The sequence below is a fragment of the Rhopilema esculentum genome, chromosome 4 (assembly GCF_057945365.1).
Source record: "Rhopilema esculentum isolate cy_ngs chromosome 4, ASM5794536v1, whole genome shotgun sequence".
Lineage (NCBI taxonomy): Eukaryota > Metazoa > Cnidaria > Scyphozoa > Rhizostomeae > Rhizostomatidae > Rhopilema > Rhopilema esculentum.
In genome coordinates this window covers 8,471,378-8,486,731 of record NC_142818.1, presented here as the reverse complement: position 1 = coordinate 8,486,731, position 15,354 = coordinate 8,471,378, and the positions used below count along the sequence as shown (strand labels likewise).

Below are 15,354 nucleotides of genomic sequence, written 5' to 3'. Positions count from 1 at the left end.
GTAGCCAGGTAAGATTCCCAGAAACCTAGACGGAGCTTTTAGATATGTCAAGTTCAGGCAGTCGATATTATTTTTTCGTTCCCTTGTTTTCTAGCTGTATAATTGAGGTTTGGAAAACATTAGCTTCAAGATTCTCTCAAACTCCTGTTAACCTAGTCGGGGTTTTTGTGAGAATTCATTCAATTTGGAGGTTGAAACATTTAAAAAGGGTTTTTCCTATCCTTGTTGAATATTTGTCATCAAGCCGGCACTACAGAATAGATTGTGCCCTTGTTTGACAGCATCTTTGAAAACGTCCTCTTTTTACACAATATACATCTGTTTTCAGGTATACTGTCGAAAACGCCTACATCGATGAAAAGGAAGATACTTGCAACTCAATCAGCGAAATTGCTGAAGAGACAGAGTAAGTTTCTTTGCCTAAACTATCAATCCTCCTTCAGAATTTATCATTGGTTTTCTATGTATCATTTTAGGACGTAGAAAACCTGGAATTATCAATAAATGTCCTGATACTTCGAAACAATGCAACCAAGACTATGGGTAGGTCGGCATGGAATTACAAAATGCTCGCCTCATTCTCTTACCAAGTTGCTGATGAGAATAGATGTTTGAACAATTCTAAACTCACTAGCTCTTTTTAGGAAATAAGAGGGGATGTCAGACAACACCCTCGCAGAGAGCGGGGCAACTTTATCTAATGCATATGAATCTCCATTTTATGTGCCCGGTTTTTCTTAGGCTAGACCGAGATTGTGCTCCTAAGAAAGAGGCATTTACTTAGATGTCTTATGGCCTCTCGGCATTTTCTCTGATGCTATCTTGTGCTCTAAGCACTCGACCAAATGCCCTTACGCAGCTAGGAAACGACAAAATTTTAAACACCATTTCTCTAATTCAAAGATATGAAACATCATTTCAATTTTCATTTTAAATACTTTACTGTTTTAGAAATCATTTACAGAGAATTAATCACCAAGAAAGTTGTTTTAGTTTTTTACTAGTTTAAGCATCTACGTTCCTCATTTTAATAATTAATTCATTAGTTCTCCTTGAAACCAGCCTATGATGGTATTTTTTGGTTGGGCGATTGATGTACATGGGTCGCATGGTTTATTTGTTTTCCAAAAGTATCATCGCAAGTTTGCTCATCATAATCCCCTCTATGCCCGGTACTTGATGCCAGATAAACATGGTTTGGGGTGTCCACATTAGTTTTGGAAAGATTGAGCGTGTTTGTTGACTCTCGTTGAAGGAAGTAGTCATCATCTCCCTGGCGTGACATATGTGAACTGAAAAATGAAGAAAATGAAATGGAATTGAATTTCAACGAATAGTATTTTTTGAAAAAAAGTCAGATTTTTTTAGAACCATTTTCCAATAGAGCTAGGTACTTGTACTGATACTTAACTTTCAAAACTGAATTTTTAGGACCTTTGACATCTCTATTCGTGTGAATTGTTTACGTCATCTTCTTCCTTCTATTAAGCAAATAGCTATTAAGCATATATTTAGGGACAGAAATTCAAAGTTCCTATGGGCTATTTGTATACACACTGTTCATATGCTGCTACCTAGCTTCCTAAGGTAGTTTCAGGACACTGAGAAGCAGTGTTCATTAAGCAGTGCTCTTGTCCATCCTCTCGATGTGGCCGCACTTCGTAATTCCTATGTCTGGAATAACAGAAAGCTGGCGATTCTCCCTGCTCTAAGTGAGAGTTTGGTCGTGGTAGGGAATTGAACCCAATTCCTTTGGCTCTGCAAGCCACGACCTAACCACTGAACCATCCTTGATACCTTGATTTGCAGCTAAGATAATCACTGAATGGCTTTTTGGTGATTTAATACCAAATTTACAACCAGGAAAAGTCATACCTGCTGCATTGTGATGGCATCCTTTCCAGTGATTGACGTTGCCGTCCATCTAGAATACGCTTGAGATAATCCATCAGTTGGAAATCTGATGAATTCCCGTCACCTGTATTGCCGTCATCAGCCCCAAAGAAAATATCTTCAAAGTCTGTCTCTAAGTCACTATCTGACTGCATGTTTGATTTTATTGCTTCAATGGCACCTGGTCTGTATCCTGGTTTTCCATCAATATATTTAGATTTTTCCTATAGTAAAAATATTCATATATACGTAAGAAGATACATTGTTTTCTGCTTCTACCTATCACTTTATTGGTTTCTAGTGATCCATCCACCATTCTTCTCGCTTGCTTTTAGGCAGTATAAACATCCTTGTTAATAGGCAGTATAAACATCCATCTAACGAAATGATGGTAAAATAAATGTTAAAGAAGGTAGTTATTGGAAAACACCCTGATTGTCGTAATTATTTTTAGACGTTACCTCATCTGAAAGCCACTTGCTTAAAAATCCATTATCTGTTTTAGGGCTGTCTGGATATGATCTGTTTTTTTGATGTTGTCTCAAAGCAGATAGCATTTTACCCTCTGTTTCTGCCTCAGCCAATTCTTTCATTGCATCTGTCCTCCCGTCTCTGTCGGATTTTACTTGCTTATGAAGATCCTTGGCCTGGTCGCTTGCTTTCTTTCGCTTCATGTCAAGCTCTCCAATCGAAAGCCTTCGAGGTCTTGCTGCATTGTCTGATGCTTCTTTAGCCAGCACTTCCCGTCTCAACTCGGAATCTAGATTCTTTCTTTTGAGAATTTCCATTGCAAAATTAGGCCTACTTTCGTAATCAATTGTTCCGCACTCTTTATTTTGGTCAGACACATCTGCAAATTTAAGTGGATTGTATGTTTTAAGCAAGAATAAATCAAAGGAGCCATTTCTGCTTTTATTGTCAAAACCTGTCGCCATTAAAGATGCACTTATCAACAAAAATGTATCCTACACTCCAGCCCGTTGAGTTACAAACTTCACGTCTAGGACATAAAAACTATTATTATGAGTTACAAAAAATCTCATGTACAATTAAAAGATAGTGGCAAATTCCATAGACAAATCCAAAAACCTTGTGCCCTTTTGGACAGGGTATTCTTTCTGTAAAATCTAATTCAAAGGAATTTTCTTTTTTTTGCAAATTATTTCGTTTTTTAATATTTGATCTCTCGAACTGTATTTTTCATCAAAGCAATTTCATTTAAAGAATTTGGTTATTTTTGTATTCCTTTTGCACAGAGATTAAAAGAAACAATTGGAACTTTCTAAGCTTACCTTCTAAATTTCTGTTCCCGTTTTTTGCACTATCATTTTGTAGATTTCCCTTGTAATTTGTGACATTCAGCCTTTGCTGATGGGTTTGTTGGTCAGTATAGGAGCTCTTATTTATTCTTTCATCGTTAGTTTTCTTTCTGCCCTGAATGCTCCAATTATACATATCGCTTTTGATAAAATCGTTTGCATTGCCGAACGTTAATACATTTTTGTTTTGATTTTGCTGGTCCTTCTTGGCGTCTAATGAATGTTTTCGAATAGAAGGCATTGCTACTGCTCTACTGTTGCGCACGAATTCCGAATGTCTTCTAACCTCAGTGGCATGTTGATTGACATACTTCATGTAGGTTTCGTTTGCATCATCGCTGAGTAAGTTATCCAGCGAAGAAATGTAGCCTTTTGCAAGTTGGTCAGCAAGGGATGGCTCATCAGTTTGGACTAAACAACTGATTCCCTCTGAGTTCTCGCTATTTCTAGGATTGTCAGATGGGTCTGTTATGTTTTCATCAGAGTCTTTCTTGTTAATGCCGATAATATTTTCGCTTCCATACCCGTGTTCATGTTTGCTCTGTTCCGAAATTGACTCGCTTTCTGACTGGAAGATACCGGAATCCTTATACACCTTCTCGTTCGATTTAAGGCTTGTTTTGCTGTTATTATAAACGCTATCATTGCCCTTCTCAAAAGACCAACCAGAGTTCATGTTCAAGAAGCGTTCAAATTCTCGGTCACTTGCAAGGCCTCTTGATTTAGGGTCGATCTTTTCCTCAACTGCGATTATAAAGTAAAAAAGGGTCGATCTTCCCTTCAACTTAAAACATCCATTTAACCTAGGAACTGCTACAATTTTTGCCAGATGTAATGCATCCTTATACAAGAAGCCCATTGGGATATCATGTTTACATTTGCATTGAATTGAAATTTGAATAACCATGCAGTTCATTTAACAACCAACAGTCACTGCAAAATTCTTGGGTGCCAGTTTTTGCAAAACGTAACTACGGTCTCGAATTCAATTTCTTAACCAATCTTTGTAATTTTCTTGACAATCATTATAGCTCTCCTGATATTGTAAATGAAGAGGAATAAATCTTGAATGCACAAAACTTTAACTCGATCAACTAATGTTACCGGATCCTATTACTGATTTGATATAATATTAACAACAAACCTTACCTTGGGCAGATTTTAGATTCATGTGTGAGTCCTTGTGTGCGTCACATTGTAGGCCCGTTTCCGTAAACAGACCCATTTGACCATCATGGTGAACTTCTGCATCGATATTGTCGATACCGATTTCCTTTACCGCATCTTCTTCAATCACCCCAAGTTCTCTTTTGCTTGCCATGTTATTGAGTTCCTCTTTTATTTCCTCTTCTTCATCTACATCAAGGAATTCGAAGCGGGAGCTACGTTTCTTGCAGAATGCTGTTGAATGATCGCTGTTGAATTTCAAAAGATCCTTGATGCTTTCCTCATTTCCATTTGCCCCTTCTAGAAGCAGTTTCATGTGCTCCAGTGAATCATTCTGCGGTGTTATTACAGACAAATCATTAAGTGAATCCTTTATTATTGTAAATCTCTTCCCGGAGAAGTGTTCTATAGGACTGTCATATCTTCGGTCGCTGGGAAAATCTTGACGACTGGATTGTCTTTCCTGGAGGTTTCGTAAAGTTATGCTTGACATATTGTTAGTGTTAACGCTGCAATTGCTTACCCTGTCATCTATTGATGCAACCGGATTTTCCTTTCTGCTGCATCTACTTCCGTCGGCATCAAACAATGTCTGACTAGTAGAAAATGAAACTCGTCTTTTGCTCTTTTCACGATCAGCCTTAGACTCCGAGCATGCCAATGTTCTGTCTTGTATATCCTAGTTATGAAGAAATAAAGGCCTTTAATGAGAAGCTTTATTTCTTGTTGACAACAGTGCAGTTAATGCACACTTTAAATGTACAAGTAGAAATAGGCAGAAAGCAACGAAAAGAAGTTAGATTGGTTTTTGATGACAAAAGTTCCATCTATAGTGCAAATCCCAGTTACCTATACAGATGACTTTTCGTGTACGACTCCAAAGACGTCGAAATGGAAACTTTAATTCTATCTTTTTTCTCTCCTTTTACTTAATATTTCCAATTCCATTATACTCTTATATCAAACTGCGGTCAAAATCTTCGAAACTGATGCGGGTATCTACCCCAGGCCACAGAATACATTAGCTACAAATAATTTCGGACAAATATTTTGAAAAAATTTTCTTCGACGAAATTCATAATGAGACGAATTTTCTTCATGACGAAATTCTGAAATGTAGTGCGAAATTTTTTCGACGAGGTTCATCCGCCGAAAATTATTTTTTGGTTGTCAATGTCTTTACTACAAATTTTTACATTGGAATCACTTTTTGTCATCGTAAAAACAGTGAATTTCACCCTTTAGTTATTCTGATATAATGGTGTTTGCAAATATTGCAAATAGTTTATCGTTTTTACCCTGTACTCTCTTTTCATTCATGTGTCAACACAACTTTCCCAAGATTTTTTTCCCTTTAGTTTCCATTTGTTATTATTTCTTTTACTCCTGAACTTTTCAACTTATTTGTTCAACTGAATATGTGCTGCTTTATTTTGATATTTTGCAAACGAGGCTATTTTGTAACATGAAAAATTGAAAAGCATACCTTGTTTTGAAATGTCGCCTCGTTTTGATTAGTAACCTTGTCTTCAAGTTGCTCGACTTTGTCAGCAAGGTGCTTGGTTACTGCCTCAAGTTCAAGGATACTGATTTGCAGCGATTTGCATTCTGCGCAAATATGCTTGATTTGCAAATGCTTACGCTGTCTGTAATCTCGTGTCTCATCATACATATCCTCTTGAGTGTCACATTTGTCGCGGTACGTCTTCGCACTTTCGCCAATTTTTGTCACTAAATTTTGGAAAGTACATTGTAAATAGTCAATTTGTTGCTTGCTCTCCAGACACAAGTTCTCAAGATAACCAACTTTGTACATTAAGCAGCCGATTGCTTCGTCATTTCCATTTTTCTTGTTTGTAGGGGTGTTCCCAAATTCAGGAATGTTCGTATCGTCATATTCTGCATTTGACTCTTGTCCGTCTCTCACTCTACCATATTTTCTATCATTCAATCTTTGCCCTTCAACCTCACTCGCTGAACTGGCTGAAAATATTCTTTCTCGTTCATCTTGTGGCTCATTTCCATATAGAAGTTCGAGCTTTTTGGCTCTCAAACTTTCATTGTCCTCGCCGTTAAGTACATCTTTCCGTAACAATGCCATCTCTGTTTGCATGAGTTCAAATTTATTTTCGTATTCCCTTATTCTGACCTCTCGTAGATCTACCCTAGCTCTCAGGTCAACCGCCTCCTCTCTTGCTTCGTAAAGTTGCTGTTCGCAATTTTCTCTTGCGTAAACCTCTTGAGCAAGTTCATCCTGACACCTCTTGTTTGCACTGACAACTTCGAGTACTTTGTCTCTCATTTCGTTTAGCTCCACTGTCAACTTTGCATTTTTGCTCTTCAGATCCTCAAACTGCAGCTGATGCTCTTTGTTCTTCTCCTTCATTCTTTCATCCAAATCTCGATTTGTCTTGTACAAATCGTCATTTTCCGCCTGTAACAGATGATTTTCTTGCTGCAAATCTGAGATGTCTTTTCTTTGATCCACAATAGTTTCATTCGAGTTTTGGATGATTTGCTCTAGTTTCTCCATTTCCAGTTTATTTTCTGCTGTCAGTCGCTCGTTGTCAGTCAGTTGTCTTTGTGATTCTTCTAATTGTTCTTCTGCAAGTTTCAGTCGATCTGCATCCGTGCTATCGTTTTCCCTCTTCACCATCTCATCCACTCGGCCTTTCAAGAATGTTTTCTCTTCTGATAAAATCTTGTTTATCTTTTCAACTTCCCTCAGTTTTTCCTGCATTTGTGAGGTCTTCATTTTAAATTTCCTTGTGTTTTGCTCCTCAAATGTTTGGTACTTTTTGCGTTCTTCTTTGAGCTGCTTGCGCAAATCATTGTATGTGTTTTCTAGCCTACCGTTCTCAGCTTTGGCCATTCTTAATGACTCTTCAAGTTTTGCTATCGTTCTGCTTTTTACGACGCTGTCTTGCTGCAACTTTGCGATATTTTCGAAACCAGTTTCCATTTTTTTCTCCAACTTAGACTCTTCAAATTCTTTGTGTTTTGGCACCCATTCATCTGTGTTTTGATCATTTTGCCCTGCAATATAAGCAGTTTTAGAAATATTCATGATACTAAAGAAAGCTAGAAAACAAGGATAATCTTCTGTTAAGGTGATAGTCCTTACGTTTTCTGAGCCTAATAGAGCCTAATCCAATTTTTACACACCAAATCATACTCACCCCTGTCAGAGAAGATCTCCGTGTGTTTAGTTTTCAAGTGGTGCCTTAGTTCGGTGCTCGTTTCAAAATACAGTCGCTTGTCGCATCGATAGCAAGGTATCCCGCTTTGTGCCATCTTCCTTCACTCTTGATTTGAGATTGATTGGTTATCTGCCACATTTGATCGGTTGAAAAGAAGGACTTTCATCTGACGTCACATTTTGGCTTGATTGGAATGGCACTTGACGTCAGAATTTACGACAATCGATACCACGTGATTGTTTGAATTGAATTGCTAAATTTAAGAAAACTGCCTAAAAATAAGGGCAACTGAGTTTTTATACAGCCAACGGCAACTCCTTTAAGACCCAAGATCCGGTTACCTCTAACGAGCAGATCTTTGCTTACATTGTGAGAAACTTGACAGAAGATATTTACTCGTATACCTTTAAATTAAAAAGTCTATCTATCTGGATAAATTATCTATCCAATTCCTTTTCTTCTTTACTTTATTATAATTCAGAACCCTGGGTACCAGTTTTTTAGAGAGTCAAGGGTTAAGAATGGGGAATTGCGAACTTTCCTTTCCAATTCTCCTTCGCATTGCCCGTTCTTAATACTTTGACTCTCTGAGGCGCTGGTACCCAAGATAATAGCTCAGTTACAAATTCTGTGTCACTGTTGGATCACAATACCGCCCTTAAACAGTCAATATCATGTTAACTGTTGCTAAATTTGTACTTAGCTAGCAACCTGCTGTTTTTATAATAAGCTCTTGTTTTGATAATAACTTCGCTCGATCTCTGTGAAGTACAGGAAAGTTATTTTGCGGCTTGTATGAAACCACAATTATTTTGTCTGTGTATTATTTATTGAAACCAAGAACAGTTGCATATGATGTTTATTTTGTTTGTCAAATTGTTTTGCTTCTTTATAGCAATATCATCCTTTATGCTTCCTTTTTTGCAGAGAGGAGTTTCTGCCATACATAGAAGAGTGTTTCAATGAAGTCTTCTTGTTTGTCGATGTAAGTTTTCCTCCTTTTATAACCCAAATTTGGTCTCTCCTTCTCACACTTTGAGAATTTTTTTAAAGATTTCGAGGATATTCCCAATTATACCTAACAATGAATTTCTGAGAGTATACTTTGGTTTAGCATTATGATTTTAAGGTTTTGAAAGAATTTTAAGCTGATTAAATTTGCATTTAATAGAGGAAACAACCACTTTGGAAAGAAGTCTCTTTTTTGCCCATTTTTATACTTATCTCCAGCTATAACTCGGCAAATAGGCTTGCAAAGGTTGTAACCCTTTGTTTAAAGCAATTTTTGGTTACAAGTTTCTAAATTAGTAGCCATACTTTATATTTATGGTCCATATATCTATGTTTCTTCTTTTAATTCAAATACAATCTTTCAAAGTATCTGCTATTAAGAAGAAAATGCAATGGTTTGTTTATGTATGTCCTTTTTTTTCATCCCTCCCCCCATTTTGTTTCAAGTTGGTTTAACATATTTGTTGCACAGGCCTTGCTCTTATTCTTATTTTTTTATCAAGTGAATTCTGCATTCATTGTTTTTTGGCATTATGGTTTTTAACTTGGTTTTTTTCTATTTTTTTTATACTGAAACGTATATCAGCTGTTTAGCATCTTCATTTATAAAATAATATCTAAAGTAAACTAATATGTCTCGTTTTTGAAACTTCAAGGACCCCAATGTTGGCTTGAGGAAAGCTGCAATAATGTCCTGTGCAGCCATGTCCAGTGTTCTATATACAGCCTTAAAGAAAAAGGGTTCATCAGATTTTTCTCCAGGTATGAGAGCGTTTCTGTCTTTTACCTCAATGTAAAGAGGTCACCAAATTGTATTGTTACTGCTATTTGCACCTTTTTCGAGGCTGCTTTTCCCATTATATCCCATTAGTCTTCCTGACATATGCTTTTAAAGTTTCATGGATTCGTATTAAAATAAAGGCAAAATGACAAATATTTATAAAAAAGATACGAGAAAATCTTATGACTTATAGTAAGATCACAAAACAACATAGCTTCTATACAAGATGTGAAAACAAACAGTGAAGGTAAACATAGGTAAATCTAAACAGGGGACGTAAGGAAAAGAGGTTGTGAAAGAAAAGGTAAGAACTTCAAGGGGGTATGTAGGAAACGAATACTCCATGTTTTGCAAATTCTAAGGAAGAATTGCCCTAGCCTCGTGTATACTGAAAATCAAAACTGCACTTCAAAGTAAGCACATCAACCTTGCTTTGTTTGCCATTGAATTTGAATATTCGTCTTCATTCTCATCTGTATCATTTCTATCTGCTCTTGTTCCAGCAATTAAATTAACAGAAAAGACGTTTTCCGTTACTTTGAACATAATTGACAACGAGCATGATCAGTCCTGTGTGATGGCTGCTGTCGATGCAGTCAATCAGCTGTTGAAATCCTTTAAAGGGGGAGAGTTGCAAGTGAAAGAATTGGCTGATAAAATAGCTAACGCCTCGCACAATTTACTGCTAGCAAAGGTAGGGCAACGCATGTAACATTCAAATATTTCATTTGGCAATAAGTTTTCAAGCCTCATTTGATTATATTTGCCGTGATATATAACCAAGTACCAGCATTTGCTAAACACGATTCTGTACATCACGAGTTGAATCTTTCTTTTGCACTTAGACACCTTGTCAGCAAGACGGTGACGACTCATTTTCGGAAGAAGACGAAGAATCACAAGCTGAAATGGACACAATATTGTTTGAAAAAGCCGGTGATATACTGCCATTACTAGCACAGGCTGTTGGTGGTGAAGCTTTCAAGCCTTACTTTGAAGCATTCTTTCCACTTCTCATCAAAAGAACGGTATTAATCTCAATACTTTTATTGGCCAAGCTACTTCTTCTAATTTCTTTCGTTACTATGAGCCAAATACTAATATAATTCTAGCATTTTCTATAGATCTGCTGACTAATGATGTTCATTTAATTTCGATCGGTGAATAGAGGAGTTTTCCTTTATCATAAAGATTTTGACCTTCAAATAACGTCATCACAGAATATCTCCTTGCATAACTATGTTTATTTTAAGTAAATCCAGGTGTTCGTCTTTCTGTCAATATGTGATAAAATCGTTTCATCGCTAATTTTCTTGTAAATTTTTAGAAAAAATCCTGTGCTGTGTCTGAAAGATCATTTGCTGTTGGTACGATGGCAGAGGTGACTTCTTTTCCTAAACATACCATTTTCTTTATTTTCGATTTTCTTTTAACAATATTTCATTATGAATAAATTTTCTGTTCTTTGCAAGATAAATCTCTAAATTATTTTCCTGGTATTGTAAAGTCTTTTATACGTTGCCAACGATCAATCGAATCCTTTTTTTATTGTCCCTTGCAAGAGCACTTTTCAATTCTTCATTATCGGAAGTTTTTATTCTTTGAAAAACCTAAACATGATAGATAATCTACATATTTGCTGTGCTTCTTTAGAAGACTGGTTTTGTTCAGCAATATCTAACAGGTAATTCCAACCAATTTTCACCAAAAAATATTTAATACCAGTTTTTTGAGAACCTCGTCTCTTTTTATCTAGATAATTCAAGCAATGGGGAAGCACACAACCTCCTACGTAGAACAACTTGTGCAATTATTTCTAAGTACAGTGAAGGATAGTGATGATGAAGTTGTCAGCAACTCTATTTTTGGGTTAGGTGTTGTGGCAGAAAGCGCCGGGGAGGCGTCTATACCGTATCCTTCATGCAGTGGTCTTGCTGATAGAAAGTTTCAAAGCTGTAATGATTTTTTAAAATTTTTGTTAGAGACCAATCATGTTTTTTGGACATAGATATTTCAAGAAACGGTTAACCAAAGATAAACACAAATATATCTCACAATTTTTTTATCAGTCTTAGTAATAAATTTGATGATAATAATATATCAATTTAACTATATTTACAGTTTTAGAAATGAGTTAGATATTTCGTTCTAATTCGACGTGGTTCTTTTTAGGCAGTTAAGGTTTAATCGACTTCTTATTAGAAGCGATAGTGATTTATTCCTTAACTTGCCTCAGATATTTTTCTAACATTCTTCAGTCGTTGTTTAGCATTGCAAATAGCAATCCACCTGCCCTGGTGATTGATAACATTTGTGGAGCAGTAGCAAGACTGATTATGACAAGCCTGAATGATCTGCCCGTACAACAGGTTGGATTCTTTCCATTATTTTCGACGAATTCGGGAAAGAAAATATTTTAGATATTTAGATAAGAAATTCTAAAATTACAAGGTATAAGGTCGTCTTAGAAAAATGTTTATTAATGAGATACCCAATCATTTGAAGAATAAGTTGCCTGGATTGTTTGTTGTATTTAAACCTTGGATGGTTTTGTGTGTTGTTTAGCTTCTCCGATTCGTCAGGTGAAGGTCTCCAATTTGCTCTTGACATCAGCTAAAGCAATTGTATGGAGGAATTAAGGTTGATATCTGCACATTTATAAGAGGTTTTTGCCAAAGATTTTGCCAAAGAAAAGCAGGAAAAATTTATGTTCGATTTGTATTCTGGACACCAAGTCTGATTGTAATTAACAAAGGACAAACATGCTAATCTTTTTTTCCAAAAAATGAATCTGGCTTCAAAGAATCGAAAAGAAATTTTTTCACAAGACACTTCAGTGCAAAAAGGAAATCACCTTTCGTGTTTTTGTTTTAAGTTCTTTAATTCAGAATTCCCTTACCATTTTGAGATCTGTTAATGATAACCGCTACAATATTTGAGCTGTACGAGGTTATTTGTTCTTTCTGTTTCTTATGCTGGTCCCTCTTTGTGTTCATATTCTTATGGAAAATATCCAAAATTTTGCAAGTCCTAGATTTTAAGATAGATTCAAGTCTTAAGTTTTTCTGCTTTTTAGGTTCTTTCTGTTCTTGTCACTCATCTCCCAATTAAAGAAGATAACAGCGAGAATGAAACCGTCATGAAATGCATTTGCTTCTTATACCGAAACGCAATACAGCTCGTGAGTACAATAATCGCCAGATTTTTTTTATCGATAGCAGCTTTTAACGTCTCTTGCAAATGCAGCGGAAATCAGGCAATATTAGAATACTGAAATATCATCAAGCATTGTTTCTATCGACTTTGATTACAGCAATTAATATATTTCAAAAATTTTATTGGCTAGCCTTTGCGTTGTGTAAACATTAACATAAGAAATCATGCAGTGAGAGTCTTGTTGTTAAAAGGGCCTCGAAAGCAGAAGCAATGGGGATGCGACGAGTTTCCTTATATCTATGCCTTTTGCAGTTTCAGGAGGCCTATTGGTATTTCATCTGCATCTTTCATCGCATTGCTTTTCAGCCTCTTTCTGCAATTCATTTATTTGCCTTGCGATTTGCCCTGTTCAAGAAGTATTAAGAAAGAACTTAGAAACCAGCATATAGACATCTTGTATCTTAGAGAGCTCATCTAGTACAAAAAATCTTGAGCCAAAAAAATTATTTTGTAGCTAATAAATTATGACACTTTTTGGAATAATGTGTTTGTTATGGGCCCATCCCATCTGATATTCTGTGAAATTGGAACTCAGCCCCCATCTGCCGATAACGTTTGACTCGTTTCAGGAAGAGTATTTTTCTACCATATATGAGAATCCTCGCGGCACTCCTTCATTGTACTGTAGACTTTCTCATTGTACGGACGGCCTTAATTTTTGATACATGTTCCAGGCTCACAGAATGACCCTTCCTTGGGCACAAAATATTTATCTTATGTTTTCCTTAGATTGAACCCTATATTGGACAGTTATTGGGTTACATGATGCAAACACTGGTAACACAAGGAAGTGGACTAAAACCGGGTAAGTTTCCTAATCTTGTCTGGCCTTCGTATTCCAGTAACTCAACAGATTATGTTATTTTGTTTGGTTTGTAAAACCGTCTTGGCCTACACAAAATCCTTCACAGCTCTACTGGTAATGCATCGGTCGCTTTATGCCAAACCGTTATAATGTCATTCTCATAACTGGTTATTTGAATATGGAAAGGCAAGCATTTCAAAATAATGCTCTTATGCTGAAACAAATGAAAACATTCGGCAAAGGCCGGCCCTATGAAGGCCGTCCATGCTCTCTAAAAAATGATTTTAAATAGGTATACATAAAAACAGGACATGTCTATGAGATCCGTTTAGCAAAAGGCTTTCTTTTTTTCACCGTGAAAATGGCTAAAGCTGACTCAAGCCGGCCCTTTAAAGAGGGTACTTTTCATGGGAACTTTTTCATGCTTCGAGTGTATGACCAGCTAGTTTTACAAGAAGTCCGCACGCGATAAGTCAAATGTTACTTATCGGACTTGAATCCGCAAAAAAGGTTTTTAGAGATCAGTGAGGACATGGAATCCAGTTGGAGACAAGAGCGGTCTATCAACCGAGTTAAGAGGTGATTATAGTTCTTTAATGCATATGTCTTTCAAAAGTATCGACTAAATGTTTTTAAGGTAATTGGGTCTTTTTTGTCGTTAAAATCCTTTTATTCTTTTTTATTTCGAAATTTTTTGCTGCAGAGGGCTCACCATTGCATATTTATAATTTCTACTTGAATTTTGAGCAGGGCCGCAAAGAGGGAAGCAAGGGGGGCAAATTGCACCAGGGCCTCGAGGTCTAGGGGGCCTCATTAAGTAATTAATTCCGTTTTAAACTGGAATTTATAAGAAGTAATATAATTTTTCTTTAAATAGTAAAATATTTTACAAGAATGAATGAATTAAAGCTTACCTAAAGGGCGTGGTCACACAAGTATTTGCTTTGCATTTTATCTCAACAATTTTGTCCGGGATTGTAGCTCTCATCCTTTTTATAAATTTGAAAATTAATAACGGATCTAATGCGTGATTTAGATTTTTTATGAATCCAGCTTGTTAATTTCATCCTTGATCATATAAATTTTTTTGTTATATCTCAGAAACAAGAAAAGCGCTGAAAGAGATCTTGACTGAAATCAAAGAACGTTCTCCTAGTGACTTTATGTCTGTAATCACAGCTACGGGAATCAGTCCGACTTTCTTTGGCGATCGTTTATGACGCCCGTGCAATGCCGCTATCGCTTAGTCGGTGCAGGATAAAATGCATGGCCCCCGGATCTTTAGAGGATCAGTATTAGAATTCCAAAACAACTAGTGCGTGCCAAGTGACACCAAGCTAGAAACTGTTTGAAGGCTAAGAATCTAGTATATATTTTGTTATGATTGAAGTCTATTTTGTCAATAGTTCCATGTTAGAAAAGAAATTTGTTATGCTTTTTATGTCTTTCTCTGTCGTTGTTTTTGATCAATAGATTACATACTTGTTATTTAGTTCTTGTTTAGTTATTTAGTTACCAGTTTCCTTTATTTAGTTACCAGTACAGTTGTGGTTGTTGAATTTTACATGTTTTAAAGGCATTGTTCATTTATGCTTGACAAGAAAGGTATCTTGTAGAAGAATCATGCTAAATCAGTTCTCTATGCATTCAAGCATTTTATGGTTTGATTTTATACAAGCCATCCATATGTTTAATTTAAATAAATAATACGAGTCTTTTCTCTGGTCGGTTTCATTTTATTACTGGGATAACTATTGCTCAAAGGAAATCTTTGAAATTTACTTGAATTTTGCACTCATAGAACCAAACCAAAAGAAGATTAGGCTTTTACCCTCGTGTTCCCTAAGTGTACCTCGTATCCCCTTAGTGTATCCCCTTCCAACTACAGTCCATTGCCATATCTCTTGGATTTGCTAGCTCAAAGCAGTCTTCCCTGGAATTTAACTCTTTGCCCCTTGCCCC

General features: G+C 36.2%; 2 protein-coding genes across 2 annotated transcripts in view; one reads left to right on the top strand and one right to left on the bottom strand.

The window, feature by feature from the left end:
* Nucleotides 1-14,817, top strand: part of LOC135690569 (importin-4) — a 34,061-nt gene extending 19,244 nt beyond the window's left edge. The window contains exons 27-37 of the mRNA XM_065208161.2: nt 329-406; nt 8,507-8,564; nt 9,247-9,352; nt 9,875-10,065; nt 10,217-10,399; nt 10,699-10,752; nt 11,128-11,282; nt 11,608-11,740; nt 12,448-12,552; nt 13,317-13,392; nt 14,494-14,817. Of these exons, the coding sequence (XP_065064233.2) occupies nt 329-406; nt 8,507-8,564; nt 9,247-9,352; nt 9,875-10,065; nt 10,217-10,399; nt 10,699-10,752; nt 11,128-11,282; nt 11,608-11,740; nt 12,448-12,552; nt 13,317-13,392; nt 14,494-14,612 (1,258 nt within the window). The 3' untranslated portion in view covers nt 14,613-14,817. The remainder of the gene's footprint in view (nt 1-328; nt 407-8,506; nt 8,565-9,246; nt 9,353-9,874; nt 10,066-10,216; nt 10,400-10,698; nt 10,753-11,127; nt 11,283-11,607; nt 11,741-12,447; nt 12,553-13,316; nt 13,393-14,493) is intronic.
* On the bottom strand, nt 5-4,128 carry LOC135690572 (uncharacterized). The gene is made up of 4 exons (XM_065208163.2): nt 3,186-4,128; nt 2,355-2,743; nt 1,876-2,117; nt 5-1,292 (listed from the first exon to the last, which is right to left on the bottom strand). The coding sequence occupies exons 1-4, from the start codon at nt 4,126-4,128 to the stop codon at nt 1,064-1,066; spliced, it is 1,803 nt and encodes a 600-aa protein (XP_065064235.2). The 3' UTR covers nt 5-1,063.
* Nucleotides 14,818-15,354: the final 537 nt, after the last annotated feature.

Coding starts and splice junctions, on each gene's coding strand:
- LOC135690572 (XM_065208163.2), bottom strand. CDS start 4,128: ATGAACTGCATGGTTATTCAAATTTCAATTCAATGCAAATGTAAACAT. Junction 2,744..3,185: donor CGGGAACAGAAATTTAGAAG/GTAAGCTTAGAA, acceptor TTAAATTTGCAG/ATGTGTCTGACCAAAATAAA. Junction 1,293..1,875: donor ATGCCATCACAATGCAGCAG/GTATGACTTTTC, acceptor TTCATTTTTCAG/TTCACATATGTCACGCCAGG.